Source organism: Sinocyclocheilus anshuiensis, unplaced genomic scaffold (assembly GCF_001515605.1).
Source record: "Sinocyclocheilus anshuiensis isolate Anshui unplaced genomic scaffold, SAMN03320099.WGS_v1.1 scaffold476, whole genome shotgun sequence".
Classification (NCBI taxonomy): Eukaryota; Metazoa; Chordata; class Actinopteri; order Cypriniformes; family Cyprinidae; genus Sinocyclocheilus; species Sinocyclocheilus anshuiensis.
This window is the reverse complement of record NW_015554139.1, coordinates 645816-658903: the sequence shown is the minus strand read 5'-3', so window position 1 is coordinate 658903 and position 13088 is coordinate 645816. Positions and strand designations below refer to the sequence as shown.

General features: G+C 37.5%; 2 protein-coding genes across 2 annotated transcripts in view; both read right to left on the bottom strand.

Moving 5' to 3' along the window:
• LOC107670482 (nuclear receptor subfamily 5 group A member 2-like) overlaps positions 1 to 1802 on the bottom strand; it is a 7024-nt gene extending 5222 nt beyond the window's left edge. The window contains exons 1-3 of the mRNA XM_016463094.1: positions 1597 to 1802; positions 880 to 995; positions 626 to 767 (exon numbers count right to left, since the gene is read on the bottom strand). Of these exons, the coding sequence (XP_016318580.1) occupies positions 626 to 767; positions 880 to 995; positions 1597 to 1696 (358 nt within the window). The 5' untranslated portion in view covers positions 1697 to 1802. The remainder of the gene's footprint in view (positions 1 to 625; positions 768 to 879; positions 996 to 1596) is intronic.
• Positions 1803 to 3461: 1659 nt separating this feature from the next.
• Positions 3462 to 10857, bottom strand: LOC107670432 (heme-binding protein 2-like). Its single transcript, XM_016463035.1, has 8 exons — positions 10795 to 10857; positions 10594 to 10653; positions 10398 to 10479; positions 8177 to 8246; positions 4208 to 4347; positions 3963 to 4126; positions 3769 to 3870; positions 3462 to 3639 (listed from the first exon to the last, which is right to left on the bottom strand). Exons 1-7 carry the CDS (start codon positions 10833 to 10835, stop codon positions 3792 to 3794), a joined length of 636 nt encoding a protein of 211 aa, XP_016318521.1. The 5' UTR covers positions 10836 to 10857; the 3' UTR covers positions 3462 to 3639; positions 3769 to 3791.
• Between the last annotated feature and the right edge of the window lie 2231 nt (positions 10858 to 13088).

The following is a 13088-nucleotide window of genomic DNA, read 5'->3' as shown; positions in this document are numbered from 1 at the left end:
TATATATATATATTCAGCTAATTGTCAGCCTTGTATGCTTCTTGTAAAAAATGAGTGAATATGCATATAAACATCCTTTTAATTAACAGAGTAGAATAATCATGGCTGATAGTAAGACATGCAAACAAAAAACAAAACCAAACTGGACACAAGAACAGCTGTTACTTCTTGCCGAATTGGTTAATGAAAACAAGGATATAATCAAAGGAAAATTTGAAGTTGGGATAACCTCCAAAACCAAAGGTGATACCTTTTTAAAAGCACATTATTGTCAAATGTTTCTAAAATGTTTACGTTCCGAGGCAGATTGCCAGCAACAGCCATTTTAGGACCGTTTGTGGTTTGGTCTTAGTGACTTAGGAGTCCTCTTCACTACTCCTAACGTTTCACAGATTTAGGAGCTAGTTTTAGTGCTAAAACGCTTTGTGAAATACTCTTAGAGCAAAAATTTAGGAGTCCTAAATTTAGGACTGACACGTCCATTATTTTTTAAGATTTTCTCCTAAATTGGCGAGTTTTGAGCTACTTTTAGCCTTAAGATGTTTTGTGAATACGGGCCCTGAAAGAATATCTACCAAACTTAATGAGCATGGACTCATTGTTTGAGTTTGCACTGCAGGCATACCTTCTTTATTCATGCCAACAGCTAGACATTTCTGAAAGCGGCAGTAAGGGCATCGTTTCCTCTGGGCTGGGTCCATGGGGCAGCACTGTGCGTCTGCACACGAATAGCGCTTGTTGTTCTGTACAGAGCGCTTAAAAAAGCCCTGGTGAGAATATTTGTCTTTAGTGCTTAAGAATGACCAGGGTGTGGATTTTATTTTTTAAATGAAAGCTACTAATGTGTTCTTGTTACTGTCTGCCTGGTGGTACACTTACCTTACAGCTCTCACAGGTGAGTAGACCATAGTGATATCCTGACACCCTGTCACCACACACAGGACAGCCCACTTCTTGAGTTGCCCTACCGTCTGGGTCTGGCTTTAACTCCTGAGCTATGGGATATCAAATTCATTGTAAAGTGTTAATGGTCCTTTTGTCAACTTTCTTTCTTAAAATAACTCTTACTTGTCACCTTCAGAAAACCGCAAATAAAAATGAAGAAGCCTACTGTAAGATGATTGTCTAGGAGAGGGGTGTATGGTTGAACAATTTTATGACAAGTCTCTCTGATAAATCGTCAGGGCAGTCTATTATATCTCAAATTGGCTTAGTCTCGTATCACTCGACTGATTAAACACTGAGATATAGGGCTTGCATAATCCTTATAGTTTGATATTTTCAGCAGACAAAAGATAAATAAACTGACTAAATTTTTTATTTTTTTAGATTTGCTGAAGCAATTGTCTATTGAATGAAATCATAACAAATCTTTCCTTAAATGATCAGGTCTTCAGTATGTGTACTAAACATGACTGAACTGTTCAGCACAGTAAAATCATATAACAAGATTTTCAGTATACCTCAACAATCTGATTAATCCTTATGGAAAATTGAATTAATGACTAAAAGTTTACTATCGCCAAATGTATTACATTAGCAATTAATGCTATTGCTAAAGTCATTAAAGTGTCTCAGATCTGAAGCTCTACTTACATGTCGACGGCCCCTCTTGTGACGCAAGGTCCTGTATGTACTCGGCAGAGTGGAGGGCCGTGGGCTGAGGGTGATTCAGGGGGTAGTTTGAGATGTTCATTGTCCATAGGAGAGGGGTGTCATGGGTCACCGTAAGCTGTCATTCATAACTGTACAGACCTCCAGGACTCAGAGCAGGACAGGGAGGAAAACAGACGCAGGCTGTCTCACAGATGGTGCCGTGTAAAGGCCCTCAGTCAGACTTTGCTCCACGCTGAGGGTAATAAACCTGAGTCTGTCACACCTTCCCAACAAGCAAGACCTCATTCATGCAAGGTGCAAGAGCATTGCAGGAAGGTTGGCACTCACCATAAGAAAATAAACACAAAAAGATCTGATGCTGAAAAACTCATGGGCATCCATTCATGTATCTACCAAATGAGACTTTTATAATTAGTGTTGATCAGACCAACCCAACTACAACTACAACTACCTGTGTGATTCCCCAGTGTTCGGTAAACTCCCAAGAAGCAGAACATAAGTTTTCATTACAGTCCTCCCTATTTCTATTCTTCCATGTTTCTATACATTTAAATCCGATTACTCTATTGCTCAAATGTGTGCATCAACACATAATATACTGTGCTTTGCTAACTAATAGCTTTTTATCAATAAGTGAGGTTCCAGCACCTTTGGAATCAATTACAAAACAAGGAGTCTAGTTATGATGAAGGCAGCAGGTAAGTACAGTGATGTGGGGTCTGACGTCAAAGGCCATAAAAGTTCAAGGGTGATAGATTAACCTGAGTAATGAAAAAGACACATTGTGTCAAATTAAATGCGGTATTGTTTCGACTCTTAATGAAACCAAAATGTGTGCAATAGCAAAGGTCGTTCTTTTTAAATCAAATAGATGGTTGATGACGATTTTTTACTTATTTCATTAGCTGTCTAGCAATTTCACTGTCTATTTTGAAAAATCTATTATATGTGAAATGTGGAATCATTCTTCTTACATTGTTGAGCAAAAATGACATTCAAAAAGACATTGAAAATATGGAAAAACTTTGTTCACTAAGTATCCAAACAAGCTGCTTGGTCATCATTCTTTTTTTTTTTTCTCAGTCTGTAAAATTGTGAAGTGTAGATACCAAGCCTGAAAGGAAGATCCCAAATCCCACCCACAACTCATGTTTTCTTGACATGGCACTATAGGTGGCACTATAATGCACAATTTTACTCTGTTGATAGCATTTAAAAGCTAAGGCATATGGGTTAGGTCGTTCATATAGAATCATTTAACTGTTTTTTTCTTCTTCTGAATCTTTAAGATCTTTTTTTGATCAATTCAGCACTTTTTTTAATATATGAGAAAATAAGCATTAATAACCTAACTATAGCTGTCTCTGCATATTAATGTGAATAAGAGAAAGTTAGCAATGTTTTATTATTTGATACATCAGATTTCTATGGCCCATATGGAATGATACAGTGAGAAAATGGAGCTCACAGGAGGAAAAAACAAAACAAACAAAAAAACGATTTTATTCAGAGGCCCAAACTGATAAAAAAAAAAAAAAGCAATTTGGTGCAGATGTTTTTATGTATATGGCCAAAGAGTAAGAGGAAATAGCTTGTAATGCAAACTAACTGATATAAATTTCAGTTGTCACTCTATATGTCCTAATAATGTCTACATAATAAAAATATATTTCAACATTTATATAGTTTTCACACACACACACACACACACACACACACACACACACAAGATTATTACAATGATGTTTTTATTTTATTTTCATCACAGCTGCTTATAACAAATGCTTATACACCAAATACCATACCTTGGAGACTTTTTTTTTTTTCGACAAATTCCCCATTTATTTTTTTTATGTTGTCTACTTAACCAAACCCAACCCTTTTACAGTATATGTGCTTATGGTATAATAGCTTACAGTGAAATGTATATATCCTATACTCATTAGAAAAAAAGAAGTTCTAAGGCAATTTAGCCTGCTATGACTATAGCACAGGAATAATGCAGTTCTGTTCTCTGTGGCTCTGAAAAAGAAATTACAAATAAATGTCTAGTTAGACATTATCCTATTAATTATAATAAGAATAAATTATCTTGACAATTTTAATTTTCTTGACAATTTTGAATTCACAAGATTTAAATGAATCATTTACCTTTAAAAGACACCTCAGCGAAATTATTCAGTCTTAGGACACACAGGCTCACCCTTAACAATATACCATGCCTCATTGTGCCTGTTCATAATCTTCATTGGGCTGAAACACACACACAAGAAAAAACATAAGAATTACAGAAATTAGAGAATGTTATTGGCAGAAAGGAGGTATCATCTAAAAGCTAAGTGCACCTGTTATAGCCGACATTATAGTAGTACTCTGTCTCATATGTAGCCTGTACATTGTCCAGCGATGTCTTCAGACTCTGAGCCTGCGATCTGGCCACAACTGACATCATATAACCCCCGTAGCTTTTGACATATACTTTCATATCCGGAGTGTCTGTAAAGTATACCTGCAAACAAATTGAATTAACAAGGGTAAAAAACCCTCTCTCAATCCAATAGAAAGCACAGAGAATATCAATGAGACTCACAGATGGATCGGTAGGTTTGGGTGGATTGGCCTGGTAGTTGGAGGGCAGGAGGAAGCTGAGAGCATAGACTGATGACTGCCACATGCTCGCGCTATCATTGACTTTAATGATCACTGGAGCAGTCATGTCAATCTTAGCACCTAGAAAATAAGGGTTATAATTTGATTATAAGGATAAATCTCACAAAACTTAATGTGATATTTGTATGGTACTACTAGTACCATTTGTTGTACTTTAAATTATATGCATTAATAATAAAAAAAATATAGTGTTTTTAAAAAACTACACATTTGTTTTTCACACATGTTGTTCCGGTTTCCGTTTGCTGTGCTGCTAAGTGGTTTGCAATTGTAGCTCCATGTAGCTTTGTTTTTCTGTTGTAATCTCTATCTTTCTATCACTCTCTGATGTTTAAACTGCTAAAATATTACTTAATTCTCACCATATTTCTGAACTAATTTGTTCAATTTTAAACTAAACCACTAGTGATGTGACATGTGACATGTGGCCAAGTATGGTGACCCATACTCGGAATTAGTGCATTTACCCATCCAAAGTGCACACACACACTGTGAACACACACCCGGAGCAGTGGGCAGCCATTTATGCTGCGGCGCCCGGGGAGCAGTTGGGGGTTCGGTGCCTTGCTCAAGGGCACCTCAGTCGTGGTATTGAAGGTGGGAGAGAGCGCTGTACATTCACTCCCCCACCTACAATCCCTGCCGGTACGAGACTCGAACCCACAACTTTTGGGTTATGAGTCCGACTCTCTCGCGGCATTTGTGGAATTGTTGGCACATCAATCACAAGTGCAGTACTAGGGCCATTAATTTTCACGCTTTACATGTTACCCTTGGGAGATATCATCAGGAAACATACTTCCACTGTTATGCTGATGACACTCAGCACTATATTTCTTTGCATCCTGATGAAACATACCAATTCGCAAAACAAACATTGTTGATATTAAAAACTGGATGACGAGGTAACTTGCTCTGGATGGGAGTCTCGGACGGCCCCTCCAGGTGACTGTATTATCTGCAATCGCTCTCTCCACCTGGGGGACCTCCTTATATCCCTTTGCTGGATCGCCGTCAAGGGTGGTGAGAATGGAGGAAGCGGTGTATCGTGTTATGGCAGAAAAGTGCCTTCCATGATTTCATCAGCTCCTCATGCACTTCTGGAAAGAAAGGAACTGGGGCGGAGCATGGCTGAGTGCCGCACTTGGTCTTCAAGAACCAATCATCCAATCGAGAGCGCTCAGGACAGGGTGGAGGAGTCCACTCAAGCCTGATGCTCTGTACTGCCTGGGTAAACACGGCAGTCCTGCCCTCCGATGCTGTGATAGACAACTCATCCTCATCGCGAGCCCTGAATGAGAGATCAAACCCGCACTGTGAGGCGGGTTGTCAAACTCACCCAGAAACTCTACTGGAGAACACATGCGATTGGAGAAACGGGAGGTTCGCGGGAATTCATCTGGTGACACTGCTCTCGCAACCTCTCCTTGCTCTCCTTCAGTGCACATCATTGAAGCCTCGTACCCGGAAGTAGAAGGGCCAGGACGGGAAGCAGCTAAGGTGACTCGAGGTCTTTTGAAAAAGAACGTGAGCCGTGAATGCAACGTGCCGATAGCCATGTCCACACAAGATGGACAAAACCATCCACAAAAGCTGCTTCAGCATGGGCGCGGCCCAAACACTGAGCACAGCAATCGTACCTGTCAGAGGGTGAGATGCACAAACCGCAACCAGAAGGACACGGATAGAAAGGAATGTTGTAAACACACACAAATCCACCCGTGAAGCTCTTTTAGAGAAATTGCTCTTTTAAGCAATTTCTCAAAAAAATTGAAAAAGAGCTCCACCCGTGAAGCTCTTTTAGAGAAATTGCTCTTTTGCTTAAACGTTTAATTTGCTCTCAAATATCGCTGTTGAAGCACCCAGGGGTACTTTCACTACACTTATCTGTGAACGGGCAAGGGAGAAACCACTGCTTGTGCCATAGATTCAATGACGAGGAGATTGAGAGGTGAATGAAGTGCTGCATCTCCTAAAGAGATGCTGCAATGGCTCCAGAGAACAGAATGAGTGAGCAAATGCTACGCTGGCCTATTTATACCCAGATATCCGGGGCGTGGCCAGCTATGAAAATTTTGCTTGCCAATTTCATTGGCCTTTTCTCAATGATGTCCGAGGTGTCTGGGCTCCCAAGTGTGACCACTAGTGTTGGACTTCGACACAACATCGAAGTGACCGACTGGAAGGAACGCTAATTATTGTGCTTTACTAGCTGAGACAATGATCAGTACCTGTGCAGCCGAAGAAGCAAAAAGGGTCTGAAGCCAGAAGAAAGAAAGACAAACCAAAAATGAGCACATACAATAGAAAATCCCGAGTAGTGACGTTAAATTTCTTTCTTTTTTTTGTTGGACGGGAAAGGGAATTATTGTGTAGACCACTTTTTAAACTCATTAGTACAAGTGAAATTTACATAAAACTCAGAGACCATCATTGTTGTTGAAAGATCAGAGATGCTAACGCAAGTTAAAAGCTACTGAATGGATAATCTTCAGGTGAACACAAACAAAAAAACCCATCTCTGTGAGTACAAATAATGCAAGTGTATGGGTCCGCCAAGTTGACGACGCTTCCAAAAGGCAATACAACCCCAGTTCATGAATGTCTTTTGAAGCTAAATGATTGGCCTAGGCGTGCGTAAGAAAAATACTAATACAAATATTAGAAGTTTTACGTATTTGTAAGTTTAAAAAAAATATATACCAGTTGTTTCACTTCAGGAAACATAATTTCATCAACTAGGGTCATATGGATTCCCATTGTGCTCACTTTGTGTTTTTGAAGCATCAGTTTATTAGGAGGTCCTGTACACTGCATTATCCACCTTATTTTTAATGTAAGAGCGGCTGTGACCATTTTTAAACTTGAATGTGCAAGGCTTCCGGTGTCATTCGCTTCAGGTTATTTTACCTGTAAAAAACAGTGCTTGATATGGCAAACTGGCACTTATTGTTATGTTATTTTAATTCATTATCACAATAATGAACACACTAGTGAATATAGCTTTATCATTTGCTGCACTTTGTTATTTTTCTGTATTTTTTGTTGTTGTTGTTTCTATTTTCCCATAGTAGCAAACTAACTGATATAAATTTCAATTTATGCTTGATGAGCATAAGAGACTTCTTTCAAAAACATTAGAAATAGTAATGTGTCCAAACTTTTGACCGGTACTGTATGTACATATTAATCAAACTTTATCTAAGGTAATTTCTTTTTGTTTGTTGAGAATGTTATTATTATTATTATGCAGTAATTTGTTCAGTAATTTATTTAGTTCCTGAATAGGCTACCACTTCAGTAAATGAAATGAACATCAGTGCTTTTATAATTTTTTCCCTAGCTGTGTACGGGCAGGATTTTCCCCTCCCATTTAATCAATATTGACTACAGATATTGTCATATTATTAATAATAATACTATGATATTATGTATTGCATTGTTACCCTAAATATGCACTATATACACAAATCACAAAAGCGGAAGTGAAAGAGATTATCACTACTAGGCAGGAAAGAAGTTGAAACTGAAATTAAGTGTTTTGTTAGAGCAATAATCATCAGCAGAATTTACAAGATAAACACATCTGAGGTTATTTTTTTGAAACATTAAAAAATGTTCTAGTGTGCTTACTTTTTGACTTGGAATATAAACTTCTGTGCTTTTACTTTGTAGCTATTTTACTAGTCATCTCCCGACGCGATGTCATTCATTGTACGCGCAAATTCAAAGCGGCGCGTCAACGGCGCTCGCGCTCTTTTAAACTCGTAATAAAGCGGTTAATAATATGTCCTCATTTCTATATATCCAGAAATGACACTGATTGACAGAACAAGTTTATATTTAGAATGCATTGCAATCACTCCAAAATAGATGACGCAATGCTCACCTGCATTAGGAGCTGTACTTTGCGTGCCTATTGCTTCGCAGCACCTGAAGGATATGCTCGTTACGGCAAACATTCAGAAGGCGGGACCTGCTTTGAAACGGCAACATTAATTGGTTTAATTACAGGTGAGTGATAATTCAACTATATGCAGTGAACAATGAGGCTAGTATTTTGCTGCCTGTCTTGACTGGTGGACTAGCGTATAGGGGATGTTAGGGTTATGGAGGCCCGCCTCAAAGCCCGAGGCCCTAGGCCAGGGGTGCCCAAACTCGGTCCTGGAGGGCCGGTGTCCTGAAGAGTTTAGCTCCAACCCCAATGAAACACACCTGAACCAGCTAATCAAGCTCTTATAGGCATACTAGAAACTTGAAGGCAGGTGTGTTGAGGCAAGTTGGAGCTAAACTCTGCAGGACACCGGCCCTCCAGGACTGAGTTTGGGCACCCCTGCCCTAGGCAATTTGGTTCCCTCACAATCAGGGCCGCTGCTGGCCAAATGGGTGCCCTAAGCAGAATAGCACTGTTGTGCCCCCTCCTTCAAAAACAAAAACAAAAAAACCCTACTATAAAGGGTCAAAATAGAACTCTAATAAAATATAAGTGTAAATAAATAGTTGTTTAATTAAATTAGATTTAAAAAAATAAATAAATTACAATTGTAGCTCTAGACAGTTACCTATGGCTATAATTTTATTAATACCGTTGTCTGATTGATTTTATAGTCTCAAGCATTCAGAAATCACACAAAATAAAATTAAGCAGTTTTACTACGATAAAACCATGGTTAATTTTGGTAAGGATAGTGATGTCCACATGTTTTTGTTGAAGAAATTAAGTGGATATTTGAATTAAATGTTTGGTCAATATTAAACAAGGATTTGATCGTCCTGTAAGTGTAACAACAGTAATTATCAGGCCTTTGGTGCCCTTTGCAGGCATTTGTAATAATGCTAATTGTTTATTTTGTATTACATTATGTATTTAGCAGTGTTATTCAATGAAACCATGATTATTATTAATTAACCAATCATTATTGCCTCATTGTTTTTATATAATACATTTTAAGTCATGAAAACTAGAATATTAAGTCAGATGCGTTGTTGGTGGTGGTGAAATTATTACCGACATTAAAACACGTTACTAACGTCAACAGTCAAAAAAGTTTCACAGGATTATGAACATAGTTACCTGAAAGCAGGGCCGCATTAACCATTGGGCTAGGCGGGGCTGAAGCCCCGGGGCCCGGCCAAGGAGGGGGCCCGTGATTGGCTGTGGAGTATTGACTGGTCATGGTAGTGCCGATTGCCAAAGCCCCGCCCCTCACATATTAGCGCTATTATTTAGTGGAGCTTTTCCATATATTCCATGCATTGCCTTTAGAGATTAAAACGTAACGTTTGAATTTGGTTTACCAATCAAATGCATTTATTCGATATTTTTACTTTTGAACGACCCGTGCACCACGTATCAATCAGGTGATCGCTGCAATGTCCCGTTCAAACTAGGCTGCTTATGTTGAAGTGTTTGGGATGTGGGTTTTAATGATGAGACCTTTTTTGTATTCAGGCTCTCAAAAAGTATATAAAAATTTGGATATAGATTTATCGGTTATCGGCTTTCAAAAATAAAGAATTATCGGTTATCGGTATCGGCCAAAATTTTCATATCGGTGCATCCCTAGTGAAGACTATTCAGTTTATTTGTACAATTATTGTATACAATATCATTTCTTATTCAGTGCTTTAAGTGTTTCAAGTAGGTCTATTTTTTTGTAATTTGTAATTTTGTCTGTTTAGTTGTCTTAAATTTTCCCTGATATAGTCTAGTTGTCCATTTAGTTATGATGATCATTTGTATTCAGCCGCAAACATGAGGTGAGAGCGGGCGCGGGCGCAGATGCGGGAATGGAAAAATCACGTGTGCTTATACTGCCTTATACTGTGTTCATCATAAAATGCATTTTTTTTATAATTATAAATATATCTTAATTATAAATATATCTATATATACAATCTTAAGAAAAAAGATAAGACCATTCTTAAGAAGAATTTTTGGGAATTCAAAATATTCTTTTTTTTTTCTTAAGTTAAAAAATAAGAAGAAAGTGGCAGTTAAGAAGACTTTTTTTTTTCTTTAGCATGTTTCGTGAGTCCGGCCCCAGGTTGATGTGTTTGAGCTTGTTATTTTATCTATTCAGTTTCTTTATGTACATCTTGAATCTCACCTCATAATCTTTTCCTGCACAAACCAAGTCGAACAGAAAACATTCCTTTGTCTCTGTGCAGTAACTGGATTCACTGGAGTCCCTGAGAGATGCAAACACAATACATTAAACATGACACAACAATGGACATATATAGATTATAGTCTTTGTTGTGCGGATATTTTACTGCTGCAAGGGAAGCAAAAATGATTCTCACCCAACTCTTCCATCAACAGTCACTGCAAAGAGCAGCACAATCACTCCTGTCAGGCAAATCCTTTAAAACATTTAAAACAAAAAAGAAAGAATGAGGTTACCTTTAGGGAACTCCAGCAGCAACTTGAAGTAATTTTTATGGTGCTACTGAAGTTTATACAGCACTACAAAAGTAAAAGTTTCAGAGCTTACATGTTGTAGAATGTTGTAGCTTGAGACTGTGCAGAGAGGAAGAATGCACATGTGTGCCTGCAAGCTGTTATTTATACATGCAATGTTATGAAATCTGTTCCCTCCTACAAGACGCCCCAACCCTGTAGTCATGTAAGCATGTTAAGTAAGAGACAGTATCTCATCCACTAGGGACAGTATTAGATTTTTTTTTTTAAACGGTCGTGTTTGAGAGTTCTTTTGAATTGATTATTTGATTGTCATATGTATAGCACATTTAATGGCAGCTCAGCATTTTTATGCAGTGGGTCAGGGGTTGTTTAAGGGTGTGGGGGGGGGGGGGGGGGCTCTCATAAGGTGTAACATAATAACTTTGGGATTTTATTGTAAAGCCAAACTGTATCTTTATGTCAGACATTAGATCAATATGGGCAGGCTGTCAGTGACATTGCATTTATGTAAAATAAGCAAACATAACCTTTGATCACAGGCTGACCACAGCTTAACAGTCGTCCAGATGTTTTAAGTAGGCTAAATGTCAAAATTGCTTAGAAGAGGAATATTTTTACAGGTGACCAACTGCAACTTTGATAAATGGACTGAAGTTGTTGGCCCATATAAAGAGTTCAATAAATGCAAATATTTAGCCATTTTGGTTTTCTCTTCATGGACATCCAATTTATCATGATAGTATTTTTTAAAATAAAGAGTTATTTATGGACGCATAGTTTGAAATGTAAAATTCGACCAAGTGATTATAGTGTACCCAAAAATGTAGAGTCTTGAACTTTAGTTCTGTGTTGGGAGTGTCAAATTTCAGCCATATCATTTTACTTTTACAAACTATAACTACTTTGTTCTTTGGGTTAAGCAAAAACCTAGAATTGTGTGTTTTCCTTTATTGGTCATGTATAGATCTCTTAGTTGTTCATGTTTCATTCAGGCTATATACAAAGGTTTAGTCGTTAAAGTATGATTCTTTGTCTTCTGTTCAATTTTGGTGCTATCTGGTATCTTTTGTTTAGGGTTTTGTAATGGTTGTACAAGTGTTGGGTGTAGCTGGGTGTCTTGTTTCATGCATTGTACAGTTCATCATACATCAAAAAGTTCTCTCGACATCTGATATGATTATTTGTCAATGTAATTATGCAAAGACAATATTAAGTAAAATTCTGATATAATTGCAAAGACAAATTAATCTGCGCTCAAATCCACGTTTATTCCAGATCATTTTTATTTTGACACATTAATAGTAGGTTAAACACATTGTTTGTCTTTGGGCATAATTTCCTCTGCACATGTCCCTGAAGTTTTCATTTGGGAAATATTAGAGTTCGCCATGCGTTTGCCATATGTGTGTATGACAGCTTGTTTTGTAAGGCTGACATAACAGCAAGTCTGTTTTATTCATTAGGAGTGGTCTGCATTTTTGTCTTAAGTGCTTGTCTATGTTGTGTGTGTGAAGTATTATCTCAGACAAAAAGGAGGTTTATATAGAAATGTAAATCTAGGAAAAAAACAGCTAGGACATTTACAATCCTTTGTTAATGTTAATAAAATGTTAATTTTAATATTTTAGATCACAGTGCATTAAGTAATGTTAACAGATAGAACTTCTGAATTTAAACCTGTATAAATGCTGAGATTAAACGTAATTAAGATCAATATTTGCTTTAGAAGTATTGTTCATTGTTAATTCATAGTAAGTAATGTAGTGAACTATTGTCATCAAATGAACCCTTATTGTAAAGTGTTAAAGATTATTATTTGTGTGTGGCTTATGAATCTATTGATAAGACCATAACAATGACAAAAAATGATCATTATGTGATAATGTGAGTGGGAAATATAATTTAAATATGCAAATAAATGTACTAACCAACAATATACCATAATTCAGAGAAGGAAAGGAATTACCAAGCGTAGAGAATAAGTGACATTAAAAACAAAATCTGGACTTGTCTGTTCACATCAGCTCTGTAATAAACCTTATATCACAGTGCTGCTGGATGCTTGGTTGACAGTCATTCCAACTATTAAAGCTGCAGTCCGTAACTCTTTTTGGTAAAAAATGATCCGAAATCAATATTTGAGCAAGTACATAACCAGTCAGTGTTCAAAAGTATCGCCTTACTTTGGCCCGATTCACAACAGTTAGCTTATAATAATGTTTTCTAATTTGAGTGGTACGGGTAGGTTTTCGCGGGAAATTCGAGCATGGCACTGCGTCATTACGTCACATCTGTAAACATAAAGATTGAGTCCCGGCTACTAGGCTATCGCATGTGAGGATCCTGCAGGTGGCCAATCGTTTATAGCCTTTTC

What these genes read in the sequence shown, in the direction of transcription:
- LOC107670432 (XM_016463035.1), bottom strand. Translation starts at nt 10,835, where the DNA reads ATGTGCATTCTTCCTCTCTGCACAGTCTCAAGCTACAACAT. An exon ending in AAGTACAGCTCCTAATGCAG is followed by an intron (nt 4,348 to 8,176) that starts GTGAGCATTGCG and finishes CTTATTTTCTAG; the next exon opens with GTGCTAAGATTGACATGACT. An exon ending in TATAATGTCGGCTATAACAG is followed by an intron (nt 3,871 to 3,962) that starts GTGCACTTAGCT and finishes TGTGTGTTTCAG; the next exon opens with CCCAATGAAGATTATGAACA.